Source organism: Mauremys mutica, chromosome 9 (genome assembly GCF_020497125.1).
Source record: "Mauremys mutica isolate MM-2020 ecotype Southern chromosome 9, ASM2049712v1, whole genome shotgun sequence".
Taxonomy (NCBI): Eukaryota; Metazoa; Chordata; order Testudines; family Geoemydidae; genus Mauremys; species Mauremys mutica.
Window position 1 is genome coordinate 90,512,457 of NC_059080.1, and position 20,709 is coordinate 90,533,165.

Below are 20,709 nucleotides of genomic sequence, written 5' to 3' on the forward strand. Positions count from 1 at the left end.
TAGAGGGAAGATACTGCAACCACCCAATTTAACTTAGTGAATGTGGAAGAAAACTACTATACACCTACACGGAATTCCAACAGGAGCAATGTAATGCTTTAGTACTGTATCTCCAAACAGCTAATACCTTTACTGATAACCTGGGGGTATGTAATATCTTTACAGGGATTTCCCCATTGTTTTTGAAATCTACTAGTGTTTTGTTTTGAAGCTGTACTTGTGTGACAGAAAGTTAAGACATAAATTATATTTGTTCACTGGAGAGCACTTCTTGTCCATTCTGCTGTCCCATATCCAAAATATAATTGGATCAGAACTCCATTTTTCATCTAAATGGATGAGTACTTTTCTGCCTACGTATTCAGTCCTAGTTTGGGCATGGTTCACATTCTGAACTGAATGTGAAGTAGCTATGATATTCCACAAATAGGGGGTGACGCGGGAGTGTCAGGGACATAACTAAATGTCAGGTTACTGGCAGTGGTAGACCCCACAATACGGCAAATATGGTAGCCGCAGACACTGCAACAGGAAAGTGATACTGAATGGAAAAGAGGTGAGTCCTGTTGAGTCAGGCAACAAAACAGGCCATTTTTGATTCTCTCCATTGTCCAGACTCATTTAAGAAAGGGGATACATTGTTTTCCTGATTTTGACAAAGAAATGTATATGGTGCCATGTTTTTGTTCTGCAATTGGCAGACAAAAACCTAAAAGAGTGTGTGAGGGTGAGAGGTGTACCAGCTCAGATGAACGTTTCCATTCTCCATCTCTCCAAGTAGGCAGCTGTTGGTATGAGAAGCAAATTTATATTTATATTTGGATCTGAATATAATGCACAAGGCCCTTTTGAGTGATAATGGATTAATTTAGGGTTGATGTAATTTATACAGCAGCAGTCGCAGCACCAGTTTCTTTAATGGCTTCTCATATTACTGTATTTTCACAGGGCTGGGAAATGGATTACTTTTAATACGCACGTGTTCTTGCATGTGCTAATGGCTTCCTGAAGTGTATTGCAGCACGTGTCGTTCTCTCTAGCCTCACGGTTTCACTTTTCAGCCGTATGCTCCCTCTGTCTGACAAACAGCAAGGTTGTTATAATCTGGATGCTGCTGCAGTTGTTTTGAAATCAGCAGAGGACAGATGCTCAGGTGTATATGTGAACATATTGCCATCATTCAAAGCTCTGTGGTCTGTTGACCTGCCAGCTTGCTGTTACTGGTGGGCACAGAGTGAAATCTGATGGCTTTTAGTTGATAAGAGATCATTTTGTGAGGAAGACAGCATTTCAGCTGCTGCTAAATCATGCTTTCCTAGATTCTAGCATATGCGCTGAACCAAAACCTCAAATCTAATCCCTGAAACTTCCAGGATCAGGGCAGGGTTTATATATGAATCTCTGTATTTGAACCTATTCATATGATTTTGGTTCTAGGTTGAATCCAACCCCCTTCCCTGACCCCCTCCCCCCCAAAAAAAAACTACTCCTGAGGTGCAATCCTGGCTCTGCAGAAGTCAATGGCAAAACTCTGATTGACTACAGAATTTTCTATTGCAGAAAATCTTTCAAATTTATCTCCCCCCTACTCCCAGTCTATCTCCAACCTTGCCTTCCTAAGCAAAATAATTGATGAGGTAGTAGTAACCAAGCTCCAACAAGTATCTGCTGCCCACATCATCTGATGCCCTCACAAGTGAACCATGCTACAGAGATGATACAGAGATCCCAGAAGCTGGGACTGGACAATAAGGGGTGGCTTACTCAATAATTGCCCTGTTCTTTTCATTCTTTTTGAAGCAACTGGCATTGGCCACTATTGTAAGACAGGATACTGGGCTAGGTGGACCATTGGTCTGACCCAGAATGGCCATTCTTGTGTTCTTAGAGATGGCTCCCGTAGTACAGATGTAGCTCACTGGTGTTACAGAATTCCATGGAAAGTCATCTTGCAGTCACTAGTCATCTCATTGCTTTCTACTTGAAAAATTCAATGGATACCATTACAGTTATTAAATTCCAAGGCTTTTGCTACACTCACATACTACACTTCCATAGTTTATTGTGTGTGTGCATATGTTTTGGAGGGAGGGGGGCGGAATGAGATATTTTCTCTCATTTAGATCTTGTGTTGACCTTAAGAGTCAGAAACCAATTCTGATTTTACTTCGATTCAGACTAAAGGCCCCATCTTGCACCTCTTGCTCCAGCAAAACTACTTTTGAAGTAAATGGGAGTTTTGCCTGATTACTGGATCTAGTCCAAAATTTACAAAAGAGCTAGTGTACAGGGGGTATTTTTAATATTTTAGTTAGATGAACACATTCCAGTTTCTCTTACCAGACTTGTGAAGTCCTGCAATTCTCTCTCTAAAGTGTTCTGTGATTTTTGTATAGAGAGAAGGTGTATAATTAGCCTTGGCAGAATTGGATTTTTATTTTTGTATAATTTTTTGGATAATATAAGTGTTTACTTTTAAGCATTTTTTTATTTATTTAAATTTTCACAGATACAGTAGATTATGGCAGGGTCAGACAATAACTAATGACAATAGACCTTGAGATTCAAAAAAATAAAGCTTTATAACTGTTAAAACACAAATTGTCAACATTATATGTCAAATATACAGAGTAAATATTCCTAAATCAAACTCTAATTAATGAGTCCTCAAGCAGCATTTTTCTTACTTTGCTTATCTGTAAATTTCTATTATGATTGATGGAAATATTTTTTGTTAGTTTTTGTGTACGCAGTGAAATCAACATTTAGTAATAAAAATCTAATCATTCCAAACCTATATATATAATTTATTGCAATGTCATTGTTTACATTAGTGTCTAATATGCACGAATTTTATTACAGCTCCTCGAGTGACACAGTTGGATGGAAATGCCTGTGAAATCACATGGGAAATGGTCCCACCCATGAAAGGAGACCCTATCAGTTATGTGGTGCAGGTAGTGGTTGGAAGAGAATCTGAATATAAACAGGTAGGATCTTATGTTTAAGGTTTTCATTTCTCATTAATATAACAAACATAAAATCAAAAGCTCTTGGTGCTTTGAAACATTTAGCTGTTTTGCTCACAACTGACACACTGGAAAAAGCTCCTGGCACTGGTTCCAAAACTGACATTTTCAGACTTTGAATTCAGTAATGGAAAGTGGCTGAGAGCAGTGAATAAGAGGGTGGAATCCACACTCTTAATGACTCAGAAAAAAACCTTCACTGTTCAAAACAGTTTATTCTCATGACAAATGCTGTGTGCCATTTACCTTAGTAATTTGTTTTATACACTCTGATAAGTGCAAGAAACCGATATGTGTGAATGCATCTGATTCCAGAGGAATACTATAAAGAAAAGCTTTGAAGAAACACAGATGAAAGATTTGATAGAAGTGTAGGCTGCAAAATACATCCACAAAAAGGATGTATGTCTGAATGATCAGGTGCTTGTGTACAGTCCCCAGTGCATTTTCCAAGAACTTTGAATAACGTAGGAGGCGGGAGGGAGATCAGTAACCTTTATTAAATGGACATATGGCTTGATGATAGGGTAATAAATGCAACAAACCACAGTTCTTATTTCTGCTTATCTTACTCTTTTTATGTTAAAGATAAAAAAAACAGGAGTACTTGTGGCACCTTAAAGACTAACAAATTTATTGTAGCATGAGCTTTCGTGAGCTAAAGCTCACTTCTTCGTATGCATAGAATGGAACACACAGACAGGAGATATTTATACATACAGAGAACATGAAAAGGTGGAAGTATGCATACCAACAGGCAGAGTCTAATCAATTGAGATGAGCTATCGTTAGCAGGAGGAAAAAAAACTTTTTGAAGTGATAATTAAGATGGCCCATAGAAGGTGTGAGGAGAACTTAACATAGGGAAATAGATTCAATTGGTGTAATGACCCAACCATTCCCAGTCTTTATTTAGACCACAGTTAATGGTATCTAGTTTGCATATTAATTCAAGTTCAGCAGTCTCTCTTTGGAGTCTGTTTTTGAAGTTTTTTTGTTGCAAAATTGCCACCTTCAAGTCTGTCACTGAGTGGTTAGGAAGGTTGAAGTGTTCTCCCACTGGTTTTTGAATGTTATGATTCCTGATGTCAGATTTGTGTCTATTTATTCTTTTGCGTAGAGACTGTCCGGTTTGGCCAATGTACATGGCAGAGGGGCATTGCTGGCACATGATGGCATATATCACGTTGGTAGATGTGCAGGTGTACGAGCCCCTGATGGTGTGTCTGATGTGATTAGGTCCTGTGATGATGTCACTTGAATGGATATGTGGACAGAGCTGGCATCGGGCTTTATTGCAAGGATAGGTTCCTGGGTTAGTGTTTATGTTGTATGGTGTGCGGTTGCTGGTGAGTATTTGCTTCAGGTTGGGAGGCTGTCTATAAGCAAGGACTGGCCTGTCTCCCAAGATCTGTGAGAGTGAGGGATCATCTTTAAGGATAGGTTGTAAATCTTTGATGATGCGCTGGAGAGGTTTTAGTTGGGGGCTGTAGGTGATGGCTAGTGGTGTTCTGTTATTTTCTTTTTTGGACAGGCCTAAAAAAGAAAATAACAGAACACCACTAGCCATCACCTACAGCCCCCAACATACAACATAAACACTAACCCAGGAACCTAACCTATCGATGCCAGCTCTGTCCACATATCCATTCAAGTGACATCATCACAGGACCTAATCACATCAGACACACCATCAGGGGCTCGTACACCTGCACATCTACCAACGTGATATATGCCATCATGTGCCAGCAATGCCCCTCTGCCATGTACATTGGCCAAACCGGACAGTCTCTACGCAAAAGAATAAATGGACACAAATCTGACATCAGGAATCATAACATTCAAAAACCAGTGGGAGAACACTTCAACCTTCCTAACCACTCAGTGACAGACTTGAAGGTGGCAATTTTGCAACAAAAAAACTTCAAAAACAGACTCCAAAGAGAGACTGCTGAACTTGAATTAATATGCAAACTAGATACCATTAACTGTGGTCTAAATAAAGACTGGGAATGGTTGGGTCATTACACCAATTGAATCTATTTCCCTATGTTAAGTTCTCCTCACACCTTCTATGGGCCATCTTAATTATCACTTCAAAAAGTTTTTTTTCCTCCTGCTAACGATAGCTCATCTCAATTGATTAGACTCTGCCTGTTGGTATGCATACTTCCACCTTTTCATGTTCTCTGTATGTATAAATATCTCCTGTCTGTGTGTTCCATTCTATGCATCCGAAGAAGTGAGCTTTAGCTCACGAAAGCTCATGCTACAATAAATTTGTTAGTCTTTAAGGTGCCACAAGTACTCCTGTTTTTTTTGCGGATACAGACTAACACGGCTGCTACTCTGAAATATGTTAAAGATAGTTATTGAAGCCAGCTCTACACTTAGCAGGGCTCCAAATACATGGCCACAGATTCTCACTGTGCCCAAATTCCATGGGATGCAGATGAGTGGGGGGTGAAAGCACAATGGAGCTTGTTGCCGTTTTCTGATTCTGGGCCTGATTTTATACCAGCCGCAGCATAGATAAGACCAGTTTCAGGGATCTAATTTATGCCAACAGGTTATGGCCCATAAGGGACATTCTTCCAGGCAGATGCCTCCTATGCTGGGGACTGCAAGAGTTTGGTGTAGGAACTGGCTATGCTACCTGTAGGCCTGCTGGGACGCTCCATTCTGGGGAATCCCCAGATGGGGAGCTCTGACTGTTTTCTGGGCCCTTTGTGCTGCCTGATTCTGATCCTGGCATTTGGTTACTTAAGGGGAAAAAAACCTGAGATCTGATCAAGTGCAGAGATGCAACAGAAGCCAACAGGTCTTTCCCTGTGGAAATGCTTGTTACTGAGAAGAATTATTGATGAATGACATATAACAATGACTATCAAATACTCCGCCACCATACATAGCTGTGTTCCAGGGTACACAGTTAAATATCACTTTAGAAATTTCAAAGAGAAATTTTGAGTTTGTTTTGTGAATTGTCTATGTGAATTGTTGGGGGATTTTATTTATTCCATGCTACTTGTTTAGAGAAACAGGTCTTGAAATACAGTTGGTGACTCACAAAGGAAAGGAACATCATTAAGGTCCCAGCTCTCTTAGCACTTGGGTTAAAATTTCAGAATTGTTTAGGCACTAAACTATTTTGGCCTCAGTAGACGATACAGTTGTAAAAATGCCAGCGGGCAGTCCACATACTGTTTCTCACCATTGATAGTGGCGTTGGAGTTGCATCTGTGGTAGATAGCCCTAGAAACCTCATTATAGTCAAGGCCGTGAGTCTGCACGGTTCATAAAACTGAATTACGTGTGGCTGGGGCAGATAGCAAAGACTCTCGTTTTCCCTCCCAGACTCTGTGTAGTTATTTTAATATCTCTGGCAGAGGGAATGTTTTTGTTGTTACCTGTTTAGATAGGCTGCTACTTCCCCTCATGCACAGGCAGGAAAGGAGTGGCCAAAGCCTGCCCCCTTTCCCTGCCCACCCGCAACACACTGGCTAGTGCAGCTAAACTAGTGCAGAAGTGGAATTAATCTGTGCCTGGGAAAGGCCTGGAGTAGCTTACTTTCCCCTTTGAACAACGGAGAAGTAAAACTCTGCTCCAGGTGCTACACCTTTCCTCTTCCACAGGGAAAAGTGACAAACTAGCCGCAGAGCCCACAGTAGGGTCCTGATCCTTCATTGTGGCTCCTATTTAGTTCACTTTTAAAGAAAAATCCTGCAGGTGAGGGTCATAAATTACAGTAATATTCAGGTTTCATATAACAGATAAAGTTATAGTAGAAATCCACTTTTAAGATTTCCTTCAAAACAGACATACTCATTTATAAAAACAGGTTTTTTAACAGTAATAAATGGATTGAAGTCAGTTCAACCAACTAAAGCAAAAACTGTTCCCCTGTGACATATCAGTCAGTAACTGTCAATTGTCAGGAGATCACTCAATTTGCAGCAATATGTGGACAGCTATTTAAGACTAGGGCTGAACATCGTAATTGGGGAAGCATGTTACAAGTCCATGGGACAGCATCTCTCTGATTGCTGCCAATTGATTTATTTCAGATGAGTGTAGCTAGCTGGTAACTGGAACATCTTTGCTCATTTAACTTTAAGCTAAAGCACTTACTTGTGATGACGAAAGTAGAGAAAAAGAGTGTGTGTGTGAGTTACACAGAAACACCTTTCTCTGGAACAGAATTAACCAACATAAAGGATTGATCTGCAAAACACTTAGATTCTCAATGTTATTTAGGTGTCTAACTCCCTTTGATTTCAACCTTGCTACCTATTAACTTCAGTGGGACTGTCCTCACAGTAGAAAGCATTGTGCTCAATAGCATTTGTAAGAGAATCACTTTTCTTGTATAATGAATGGGAGGAATGTTTAAGATTTGACATGCTTCTCTAACAATGATATTACTGTTAATATAAATGCATGTTATAAAGACGGCGGTGGGCTCTATATGATGCAGGATTCAGTGTTCATTTTGGGCTAGGAGTTTTAAACTGCCCTGATTGGTTTTAAAACTAAGGGTATTTTTTGTCATCTTCGTTTTGCATCTTTTAAAACTCAAAAAAGGTGGTGGTTTTTAAAAAAAAAAAAAAGCCTTGCTGTCAGCAGCACCCAAGTGGGGCAATATCCTTTTCTGGTATGTTCAAAGAAAATTGTTGATATTAAGTAAGTTTCCCTGTTCCTCACCGCATGACTATTCTGGGCCTCTTTCTGGCACCTTTGCTTACACTGTGTGGTACCTTATTCCACATGGAGTCTCCTTGAACTCAGTTGGAATGCTCACATTGTAGGCCTATACTAGGTCTACACTACAGATCTAGATCAGTATAACTATGTCGCTCAGGGGTGTGAAAACTCCACACCCCTGAGCAATGCAGTTATACCAACCTAACCCCCTGTGTAGACAGTGCTATGGCGATTGCAGAGCTTCTCCCGCCGACATAGCTCTCAGGGAGGAGGTTTAATTAAACCAAAGGGAGAAGTTCTCCCATGGGTGCAGGAGCATCTTCACTTAAGCACTAAAGTGGCGCAGCTGCATCAGTGCAGCTGCCCAGTGCAGCATTTTAAGTGTAGACCTGCCCTCAGAGTACTTAAGGTTTGCAGAATCAAGTGCCATAGTTGGAAAATGCATTTGGTACAGATCTTGGCCCCTCAGTACCAGGAAGCCAGCTGAGGATGCAACTGCCTCAGTGGTGATATTTTTCATTAAACAGCAAAACAACATGGACAGTTGGTGTGGATACTGAGCATAGAGCCATCTGTTTCAACTTGCTCTCTGTTTTGCCACAAATTAATAGGGACAAAGAGTACAAATTAGAAATAACCATGGACCAGATTCTGCCTCCCTTACTCATGCTCAGCATTTCCTTATTCTGTGAATAATCCTACTGACTTCATTGGGACCATTTGTGGAATAAGGTACTCTGTACAGTGAATAAGGGTATCACAACTCCTACCCAGTGTGTGGTGCATCAAGAATCTATGTAACAAATGGGGTGGGGAGCAAAATATCAGTAGGAGATATTAGCAGGAGAGAGTAATTCCCTTCGGCAAGTTGTAGCTCCAAGTGAGTTTTACCACTTACAGATAGTATTAGCATGAATGGTGATCTATTGCTGCATATTAAATGAAAGATCTCTCCAGGAACAGGCATTTCAGGATGTATGCCCAGGGAGGGGAGATGTTTGCTTCACTCCTAAGGCGCTGTGTGTGTCGAGTAGTCGTTCCTCTATGTCAGATTGAAAGAATTCATTAAAATTGGATAAAATAAACATTCCTGTTGGAGTTGTTTGTTAATTACATTCAAACTACTAACAATGACCAGTTTACTAATCTGGGAGCCCCAGTTTCTAATGGCTCTGAGCCCTCCTGTTCCCTGCATGTGCTTCTACTCACAGTAGGTCTAAAGGGAGGGAGAAATCTACCATGGAAATAGCACTTCCTCCTTCAGTCCAGCACTCCTGGGTATTCTGTGTTCTTGTCCTCTTTGCCCAGAGAGGGAGAGGGTATGATAAGGACCTATGTGACCAGTTTATCTGGTCTCCTCTCCCATAGGCACTACTTATTTATATACTTCTCCAGTTAGAATTTTATCCAAAGATTTAATTTATTATGTCTCCTCTTGTTGCCTGAAAACCATGCTATAAAAAAGAGACATTTACTGTTCCCATTTCAAGATGATAATGGAATGTTCCTTTTCATTATATTTAAAGGATAGTCATACTCTGAAAAGTGACTGTCTGTAAATGACACCACAGAGCTCTGTCTTTATTCTCTTGCTGTGACTTTCCATATCAAATTTGCTTTGTTTATGAGTCAAAAAGTGAACCTGCTGCAAACTCAACCTGAGAGTCAGCGATCAAAATTTGTTCTTTCTGCATCTTGCATTTTCACCTGTGAGAGAGCTTCTGCAGTTAGAATTCAGCTGACAATTGTGTTGATAATGTGCAAAACAGAAGAGCTGCATTGACAGTGTAGTGCTAGCGGTAATAAAAATTTGGGCCAAGGTTTTCAAAATTAGTAGCCTAAAGTTAGGCTCTTAATCCTTATTTGGTTTGCTCAAAATTATTGAGCAGCCGACTCTTTTGAATAGCTGCTGGGTGTTCAGCACTTCTGAAAATCAGACCACTAATTTAGGTGCCTAATAATGGGCTTTGGAGCCTATCTTTAGGCACCCAGTTTCTATAATCTATGCTAATTTAGATATAGATTTAATATATATTTCTCTAATAGTTGGGTTTGAGTTCTGTTAGTAAAATAAACAGACTTGATCTAAATATATGTTGAATAAGGAGGTGACATTCTCGCATACTCTTGTCTAACCATAACTGTAATTTAACGAAGCATCTCATTGAGTTTCTGCATTTGTCAATTCAGTTTGTAAACACAAGTATATGTCTTATCATTTACAGTGGTGTCTTGCCTTATGAGATGTCTCACAAGATTTTAGGTCTAGTTTATCCATCATACCACTGGCCATCTTTTCATTGGGAAATAGTAGTGCACGTTTATAGAATTGGGGGTGATATACCTAATAACGTATTTTCCCTGATTTGTTTGCTACCAAAGCAAAGTTTGCTACATCTGAGCCTCTCAGATTAAGGGGATAATGATGTTTTGTTGTAATATTCTTATTTGTAACCCTACAATATATTTTGAGAGAGAGAAAATATATTGTTATAGATTCATCAGCCTGTGTAATAGTCTCTCAAAGGAAGTAAGAGATCCTATCACTTTGATTTTTTTAAAACTGCATTGAAGACATACTAGATAGAACAGTCCTGCACTGGTGGGTGAATGGTTGAGAGAACCCAATTGATTTTACCAATCTCTAATTTCTGTTGTTACATCTAGGTTTCATATTTATTTAGATAAAGATGTGAATATCTAATTTGTATTCAGGGTAAATTTAATTTACATAAAATTCTAATTAATAAAAATGCATTTTTATTTCTTCATTTCAAATAGCAAGTGAATACACTTAATTGACCCTGGATTACTTTGCAACAGAAAATGTAATGGCACAATATTCACTAGAGTCTTACCATCAATGCAGCTCACTCCGAGTGTTTTCTTCCTTCCCCATAGCTTTGTGTAATGAGACAGAAAAATAATTTATTTTTATTAGACATTTTTACAGTGCGACTTGCCACCTGATTATTCTCAGTTATCTGTGAAATGGTTAGTTAGGAGACAAGGTTCTCTACAAAACTGTTAAGACTATCTCTGCAGTGGAGTCACTGAGACTGATTAAGAGACTGAATAAAATAATAATAATCCTAAACCTAGTTTCATAAAGTCTTTCAGTTCTTTTAGAAGAAATTAAGCCTTTCTTACAGGAATGTTTTCTATATAAGGATTCTAAGCCAGATTCTCCTCTTCTGAGCACCATACCAAGTGGGTTTTTGCTAATTAAATATACTTGTCATAATTGTGGAGGAGTAGCAACAACCCCAATGTTAAGGTTGCCTTTAGAATTTCCATTATAAAAAAATTCTTACAGTTTTAAAGAACCAAGGTACTATTTTCTGGCCTCATGAAACTCTGTTCAGATCTGACCATTGCCATTTCTCATTAATAGTTGGCAAGCTACAGCTTGCTTTTGGCAGCATGCTAAAACCCCTCAACATTCTGTACTGTTGCACGTGCACTGCTCTGGTATCTCACATTAGCATTTCTCACAGGCTCAGAGATCCTACAGATAACTCCCTAATCCACTATACTACCTTCATCCATTCTGTGAGCACCATCCATCGTGCGCTAAATGAGGCAGGGGTCATGTAGGAAAAAATAGCGTGTATAATGCATATGAATAAAAGGGCCAAATTAAGGTTAAATGGCCTTCCTTAATAGTGGTATTTACTAGCTTCCGGATGCTTGATTTTGCAATGTTAATAAGATTCTCTGTGCATGGTGTATGTGTTGTGTATAAATATATGTTATCTGCCTATATAACACTAAAATACTCTTGACTGGCTTAGTGTTCCCAATGGGAGTCTTTCCTATTTTTCTATGTTCTCATACCATGCCGTCATGATGGCATCTGAAAGACTGTCTTTAAAGTAACCAGAATCAGGATCTAAGTATTGTGTAGAGTGTGAGTGTGTGTGTATCTTTTATAGATATATAAAAGCCTATATAGAACTATTTGATGTGAATTTGGTGTTTGATTAAAAAGTGAACATTTTAAAAGTACTAAATTGTTTTTTGTCTCTCTTCTAAAGAAAAAGTTTAAGCATAAAAAGTGTTGGTGAGAGTTTCGGAAGACTGACACTTCTGTGCTGCTCCACCACTCACTCTGTATTATTTTAATAAGAATAGAAAATACACAGTATATTCTCTCAAATGCACCTTTGTGTGCTACCACCTAAATTAAATTATCCTGCCCAAAGCTCTCTTGTCAGTGCAGTTGAAAGTCTTTTATATAAATGGCATCTAAGTTAATTAAATATACTGTAAATAAAAGGAAAATATTTAAATTGTTACAAGTGGCATAGCTAGTAAATTGCAGGCAAATGTTGTTGTTCTAATCAGAGTCATTTGCGATCGACATATTCATTACACTCCCCTTCATTTCCAGTGCATTGATATGGGTAAATGCTCACTACAAGTATAAAACATGCAATGCACAGGAAACTGGACTCAGGAGTAGTTCAGCTGTGCAGGAAGATAAAGTGGAGAGCCTGCACTACTTCTTCACAGGTTTGCCTCGTGCATATAGATTACTCCCTGGGGCAAATCTGTGTATGAAAAAAACCCAAAACCTCCCAAGCGTCTTCAAAAATCTGGAAGCATTCCCAACAGGAGACAGATGTGAAGATGCCATCTGGAGTGATTCAGTCCCTCTGCTGGTGGAAATAGGAAAGCTAAGGAGAGAACCTAACTAGCTAATGTGATGCCTTAGGCTGCTTTCCAATCACCAGGATAGCATTCTGTATCTCTGTTTTCCTCACAGAGGACCAAAGTAATTAAATATTACCAAGAAAGAAAGAAAAAAGACATATACACAAAAGAAAATAACTTGATGAACAGCATAAAATATTTTTTTCTTATTTTAATACATTACTTGATAGGTCCTTCAAAACTGTTCATTTCAGTGGAAGATTCCAGAGTAGAGGCATTGCACTGGCTTGGAAGGAGACATTAAAGTATTGGAAATATTGGGTATCATTCTCATTATCTCTCTGTCAGTGTAAAGTGGCTTTAGTAATAATGAGAATCATGCCTAGTATTCACAATAAGCCTCATTCTCACTAAGGCCACATTGTGCTTCTCATACACTTATATCAGGTGCATTTCAATTTGGCAACATTAGTGCCCAGTACTTAACAACCTGTTCCTTCATAGGACAACAGGGGGACTCGTTTTAATATATGACCAGGATTGAACTTTCCTGGTAGGGGCTATCAAGGTGGAGAAACAGTCGCCCACAAAATCCTTTGAGTTCAGGCTGATTGCTGCTGATCAGTAGTATCAAATGTCATGGAAGATCCAGCAGGATGTGTATGATGTACATAGATTGTAAGTTTCATGGGGCAGGGACTTTTTGGTCCATGCTTGTACAGCATCTAGCACAGTGGGGTCCTGCACCATGACTAGGGCTTCTAGGTGCTACTGTAATACAAATAACAACTTGCTGTGGTGCTAGCTTCAGAGAGGGGTCCAGCAGAAAAGCTCAGCACACTTGTGTTATGTTCCCAAGCTCCCAAACAGCAACTCCTGCTTCTATTCTATATAGTGGCGGATTAGCCCCTGGGCCGACAGGGCCCGTGCCCAGTGGCCCCGTAAAAATGGGCATCCCTGCACCCCGACCCTGCTCGTGGTGGGGAAAGCCCCAGCGCCCGACCCTGGCTGCAGCCCCAGGCATATAGGTGTAGTTTTGGGGGGTGCAGGGAGGGCATTTCCCTCCCAAACAAAGGTGAGGTTGGGGCTGAGGGATGGGGGGTGTCACGCACCACTCCCCCTATTTCTGCAGCGCCCCCCCCCCCACCATGTTTCAGCTAGTGGGGAGCAGACTGCGCAGTTTTTCCCCTGCCTAGTGCCCACTCTTTTCCTCTACAATTGGGGGGCGGGGCAGGGCCAGGGGTCGGTGAGGAGAAGGGGAGAGGACGGGGAAGAGAAAGGGATACGGGAATGGGCAGGGGGAAGCAGGAGCCCAGCATGTGGCATTCCCTGGGCAGCCGCAGCCCCAGCAGGGAGGCAACTGCAGCAGCACCAGAGCAGTCCTGTCCCTACCACCACCGGCAGCACAGGTACCACTGTGGGCCGGGGGAGAGAACCAGTGTGGGGGCCGAGTGGGGCTCACGGTGTGTGGAAAGAGGCGGTGGAAGGAGCAGAACGGGGTGGGGCCATGGGCAGGGCCACAGGCATAAAGGGTGGAATGGGGGTAGGACTGCAGTTTGAAAGGGTGGGGGGCTCCCCACTTGCTCCAGCCCAGGGCCCCAAGCAACCTTAATCCGCCTCTGGTTCTATATAAAATAAACTTCAATTCAGTGATCCATTTAGCCTGTTCCAGAGAGAGATGCCCCAGCCCAGAGAACTGTCAAACAAAATGAGTTCTTCTCTGCTTAGAGCAGCGAGTCTCAAACTGTGGGTTGGGACCCCAAAGTGGGTTGGGGTCGCCAGCGCTGGCGTTAGACTTGCTGGGGCCGAGGGCCAAAGCTGAAGCCTGAGCCCTACCACCTAGGGCTGAAGCCTGATGGCGTCAGCCCTGGTGGCAGGTCTCAGGTTACAGCCTTTGGGCTTTATTCAGCTTTGTCCCTCCAGCCCAGGGCAGCGGGGCTCAGATGTCAGTCCCTCTTCCTGGGGTCGTGTCGTAATTTTTGTTGTCAGAAGGGGGTCATGAAGTTTGAAGAACCCCTGATTTACAGCAGTGAAACCCTGTATTGACCCTGCCCAGTCCTGGGGCTGTAATGAAGATAAACTTCCATTGACATCAGTGGGATATTTGTCTGTGTAACGACTCAGGGGTTGCCGCTGCAGCCAGGTGTGAATGAAGCAGCTGCTGCAGCCGTGTGTGAATGGTGTACACAATAATAATTGCCTATGCATTGCTGAGAGAGGATACAAAGCATGGATGCTTTGATAGGCAGCTCATGTGTAGCTAGAATCAACACAGGACCCAGAAGATGCTACAGTGATGAGGACCATACGAGTACCTACTCAGATTTTTATTTTTATTATTTATTATTATTATTATTAAATATGTATATTGTGGTGGTGCCTAGGATTTCGAAGATTGGGGTTTCATTGTGCTAGGTGCTGTACAACCACATATGAAGGATCTACAGTCAGTGTTAGGTACTTACATGGCCCCCATAACCGTAGTGCTTCACAATGTATAATATATTTATCCTCACAACACCCCCAGTGAGGTAGAGCAGTGCTAGTATCCCCATTTTACAGATAGGGAATGGAAGCACAAAGAGTGATTTGTGTGAGGTCACACAGGAAGTGTGTGGCAGAGCAAGGAACTGAACCTCAGTTAGGGGGCTTCCTTCCTCTCTTAGAAGAGTATGAGCGAGAGAGAAATATTAACCAAAACATTTCTTAAATTTATTTTAGTGTGGTTTTTATTTTCCTTTTTCCCACATGCTCATTAGCATTTGCATTATACACCACAATTTATCATTGCTGGTTCCGTTAGATTTTAACTAAACTTCTTTAACAAGCTGCCTATTTTCTTTTCTTGTTCAAAGACCAAAGTTGCCATTTCTCCTGTTATTGTCCTTACTGGGCCAGATCCTCAGGGGATGCCAATCAGCATAGCTTCATTGAACTCACCTGCCATTGAAATCATTGGCGCCATGCCAGTTTACATGAGCTGAGGACTGACCTGCTGTGTCTAATGAAAGAGAGTTGTAGCTATTTGTCTTCATCACTCTTGGTCAGCGCCGAGTTTCAAACTGTTTTTTAAACCTTTTTTAAAATCACTCTTGTCTCACTTCTGAGTCTCTGGTCTGATTCTAAGAAGTGTCATCATTTAGTCAGCTTAATTGAACTTTCTTGGTCATCTATATTTATTACCCCATAATGAAGATCTAAATCTTTCTCTAGCTGTAATTTAACTGTATTTAGCTTCCCAGTTACCTTAGGATGTAACATCCTTACAGGAAAACAGGTAACATCATCAATTTACCCAACTAACTTTTTGAACAATATGCGGATTGTTTATATATCCCCGCCCTAACATTATTTATATGTAAGCTTCTTATTTAAGTAGATTTCCTTATTTGGGTTTTTCTAGGTTTTCATTTTGTTTTAGGAGTGCTGGTTGTGACAGTAAGAGAGTTAATTTATGGCAAGGGTGGCTAGAGACCTGGGAGGGGCATTGTTTATGTTTCTTAAAATGGAAATAAATAAGTAAAATGGCAGTCCTGATGGCATACGTTATTCAAAGAGGTTTAGTAAGTATCAGTATATTAAAAATTGTGAGGTGCTCAGATACTACGTTAAGGGGGACAAGGGATGTAAGTATCTAAGATCGATAAATGGATAGATACATTCTAAGATTTCCTAAGCAACTTTACCTCCTTCAACTACTCATTTAAGCTATGTTTCCTCTTCAGGTTTCTATTTCTTTGTTTGACAGCTTGTATTTGTGTGTAGGTTGAAGCACTAACTACCCAAATCATATGGCATGGAGAGGTAAGCAGGCAGTTACTTCTGCCCACCTGCCATTAGTAACAGGATGGTTATCTGACCATATGGTAGCAATGAGTAGTTAATATAAGAAGGGAGACACCTAAAAAGAGTGACATGCACTTGCATATAGGAATTTCAGTCATCAGGTTATTTCTACAGACTGTTACATTTGCACATGCTGGCACCTTCTATTGCATAGCCAGGTCCCCCCCCCCGGGGGGGGGGCAAGTGGGGCAATATGCCCCGGGCCCCACAGAGGCCCCCACGAGAATATAGTATTCTACACCAGGGGTCGGCAACCTTTCAGAAGGGCTGTGCCGAGTCTTCATTTATTCACTCTAATTTAAGGTTGTGTGCGCCAGTAATACATTTTAACATTTGTAAAAGGTCTCTTTCTATAAGTCTATAATAGATAACTAAACTATTGTTGTATGTAAGTAAATAAGGTTTTTAAAATGTTTAAGAAGCTTCATTTAAAATTAAATTAAAATGCAGAGCCCCCCAGACTAGTGGCCAGGACCCGGGCAGTGTGAGTGCCACTGAAAATCAGCTCACGTGCCGCCTTCGGCACACGTGCCATAGGGTTGCCTACCCCTGTTCTATTGTATTGCAACTTTTTTTTATGGAAGGGGCCCCCAAAATTGCTTTTTCCCAGGCCCCCTGAATCCTCTTGGCGGCCCTGTGCGTAGCACATTGACCCTAATGGCTAAGTTCTTTTTTGGGGCATGGGAAGACAAGGAAAGATCACCAATATGACAAGAGAAGAAAGATGTGGTGAATCATGGAGATTTATGGTAAGAAAATACGTTATATAGTTCTAGAATTTAAGACAGTTTTACGTGTGTTAAGGATTATATTCTACCTATTGCTTTGATGCCAAACTCTCCATGAATGTTGAACACATGAAATAGGGGGAGAATATGAGTCTTAGTTTACATGTTTTATTTTTTATTTATCTTTTGGAGCCAAGTATTGCTCTTCAAAATGAACCTCATCAATAGTGTATATGAAGAGATTGTAGCCGGCTTAGAGACATTAAAAATCCATAGCACGTCTTGACCCAGGCTTTCACAAGTAATGATATACTGATTTCCTAGCTGAGGTGTAAAATGCATGGGAGAACATGATTGATCCATTATTGAGGTCTTGAATGTCTATTTCAATTTAAGCTTTGTACAGGCACCCAGCTTTACAGAAAAGAAGACACAGAGTTATCTGTGTGTTCAATTGCTATTCATTTGAGCTATTCCTTTTATTTGGATGTGCGATGTTGTATTTCGTTTTCTAGATCTACATATAAGAAGTTTTCTGTCAGCTCAATTTTAATTTCTCTTTTGTTTCCCATTTATAAACCAGAACTCTCCCATTCAAGTGAATGAGCCTCTCTTCAGTCTTCCATTCCTGCTGTGATTAAACAGCAAAATGCAAGACAAGATCTTCAACCTCTGAAGAGATGGAGGCAGTCTAGTTTTTGCACAGGAGGCTTTTGTGGCATGCAACACATTGTTTTGCATTTCAGTGTTCAATAAAATACCAACCTTAAGAATCCTTTGCTACATAAATTGTTGTAAATGGTTATGTGTTTGCAGGATTAATATTAACTCCATTTCACTTTTTCCACTAAATCTCAGCATCCACTCCCAGTTATTTATTCAGATTCATATTTTCTCCCACTTACTCTGATTCAGACTCACTGAATCATAAATTCTTTAAATGTTATTACCACTAATAGTTTAAGTGTTGGATACATTAAACATTGGATAAAATGCAGCCAAGAGGAATTTTACATAAGAATGGCCATACTGTGTAAGACCAATGATCCATCTAGCCCAGCATCTATCTTCCTACAGTGGCTAGTGCCAGATGCTTCAGAAGGAATGAACAAAACAGCCACCCCACGTTGTCCAATCCTAGCTTCTGAGTCCCAAAGCTCAGTGGGAGGTTTAGGGACACCTGGAGCATGGGGTTGCGTCCCTGGAGCATCTTGGTTAATGGCTATTGATGGACCTATCCTCTATGAACATATTTAATTCTTTTTTGAACCCAGTTATACTTTTGGTATTTGCAACATCCCCTGGTAATGAGTTCCATAGGTTGACTGTGTGTTGTGTGGAAAAAATACTTCCTTATGTTTGTTTTAACCCTGCTGCCTATTAATTTCATTGCGTGACCTCTGGTCTTGTATTATGTGAAGGGATAAGTAACACTTTTTCGCCACACCATTCATATCATTCTATCACATCTCCCCTTAGTCGTGTCTTTTCCAAGATGACCAGTCCAAATCTTTTTTAATCTCTCCTCATATAGAAGCTGTTCCATACCTTAATCATTTTTGTTGCCCTTATCTGTACTCTTTCCAGTACTAATATATCTTTTTTGAGATGGGGCAACCAGAACTGCACACAGTCATCAAGGCACCATGGATTTATTTAGTGGTATTATGATATTTTCTGTCTTATTATCTATCCCTTTCCTACTAGTTCCTAACATTCTATTAGCTTTTTTGACTGCCGCTGCACATTGAGCAGATGTTTGCAAAGAACTCTCCACAATGACTCCAAGATCTCTTTCCTGAGTGGTAACACCTAATTTAGACCATCGTTTTATATGTATAGTTGGGATTATATTTTCCAGTGTGCATTACTTTGCACTTATCAGCATTGAATTTCATCTGCCATTTTGTTGCTGAGCAAACCAGTTTGCTTATCAGTCAGCTTCGGATTTAACTATTTTGAGTAATTTAGTATCATCTACCTCATTGTTCATCCCCTTTTCCAGAACATTAATGAATATGTTGAACAGCCGAGGTCCTGGTTCCTGCTAGTTATCTCTTTCCATTGTGAAAACTGACCATTTATTCCTACCCTTTGTTTACTATCTTTTAACGTATTACTGATCCATGAGAGGACCTTCCATCTTATCCCATGACTGCTTACTTTTGCTTAAAAGCCTCTCATGTGGGATTGTCATAAATAGTTAGTTAAGGGTTAAGTTTCCACCTGTAAAGGGTTAACACATAGTACCTGGTGAACACCTGACCTGAGGACCAATCAGGGAAGAGAATTTAAAATTCCTAGGAGGGAACTTTTTCTCTCTCTTCTTGTGTGTGTTGTTCTTAGCCGTTTGGAGTTACAAGGGTCCAGATGTATTAATCAAGTCTTCTGCAAGTTTCCATCTTTCTGAACTAATTTCTTCTAGTCAAGATAGTGAGTATTAGAAAGATACTTTGTGTCCTCATCTAATAATCCTATGTTTGCAATTCTGTGTTTGTTATTGATTATTCTTAATTCTGCCTGTATTGTTTGTACTGAGAAGGAGAGAGGATTCTCTCCAGAACTTAGCAAGGTTATACCCTATGAGTGTCCAGCTTGGACTCATAGAGATTCTGTATTTTCTTGTTTTTTCTTTTAATAAATTCTTTCTATAAAGATTTGATTAAATCCCTCTACTGTGGATACAGGGGGAGGGGGCTAAGAAACTCTCTCTCGTGGTGAGACAAGCTTATCTCCGGGCAGAGAGGGGAGGGGGGAAGGTTTCTCCCTCTGTGAGTTGATCTGTGTTTCCCCAGGGAACATCCTTGGAAAGAGGAGGGGGGAAAACAGGGGTGTCCCGGCCCACGTAATCGACCGGGTGGTGGCAGCAAAAAGGAGACCTACCCTAGGATTTTAGGGTGGGGGGATACATGCGGGTCCCCACATTGGAACCCAACAGTTCCAAGTGGGGGTGAGACCTATGACAGGGATCTTTCTGACCTTCCAAGTATAGTATGTCAACTGGATCACCCTTGTCCACATGCTTTGTATACTTTGTTTTCTCACTCTCAGGATGTCATACATATTTCAAGAAACAGTTTATCTCTGGCCCTTTGCTTCTTTTTTGGAGATTGTCAGATTTTATTTCTGACCATGACTCATAAAGCTTGGAAAAGTGTTTTCACCTGTCATCTATAAAAACCAATGTATTTTGCTCACATATGCTAGTGTTTGGTGACTATCATTAAAGAGGAAATGAATCTCTCTGTCGAAAAGTAACTGTTAGCTTTGAACAATCCATAAACTCCCAACACTTTGTTGTGTGTGCTGTTCTAATAAACATCTTATCCTTAATATATATATAAAAAGGCTAGGGCCATTTATGGACTACTGCTACTACTGTAAAATTGTAAAATTATAGGCCATAGCTCTTAAGGGAAATATGAAGAAAGCAATTGAAAAATAAGTTGCATCGAAACAAAACTTGTAACTAGTTTCGTATTATTCTAAAATTGCCTTCCAATAACATGATTTTGCAGGTTTTCTCCATTTGTTGGCCAAATATTGCCCTCAGACCTGTGAGTGGAATGCATCATATGGCAGAATTTGGCCCCAAATTTGTATTTATATTGTTATGCTGATAAAGCATAACTTTAATGTTGTTTATATTATTTACTGAATCACCAAAATGTTCAGAAAGTTTTTCCTCCTGAGATGGACTAATTGCTTGAATTCTTTCCTGCCTTTGTTTTTGTCTTTGTGTGTTC

General features: G+C 40.3%; 1 protein-coding gene across 8 annotated transcripts in view; it reads left to right on the forward strand.

Moving 5' to 3' along the window:
• The window catches only part of FNDC3B (fibronectin type III domain containing 3B), a 364,378-nt gene that overhangs the window by 339,732 nt on the left and 3,937 nt on the right, over window positions 1-20,709 (forward strand). For all 8 annotated transcript variants that reach the window (XM_045030459.1, XM_045030460.1, XM_045030461.1 and 5 more), the window contains one exon: window positions 2,863-2,990. In XM_045030459.1, coding sequence (XP_044886394.1) covers window positions 2,863-2,990 — 128 coding nt within the window. The remainder of the gene's footprint in view (window positions 1-2,862; window positions 2,991-20,709) is intronic.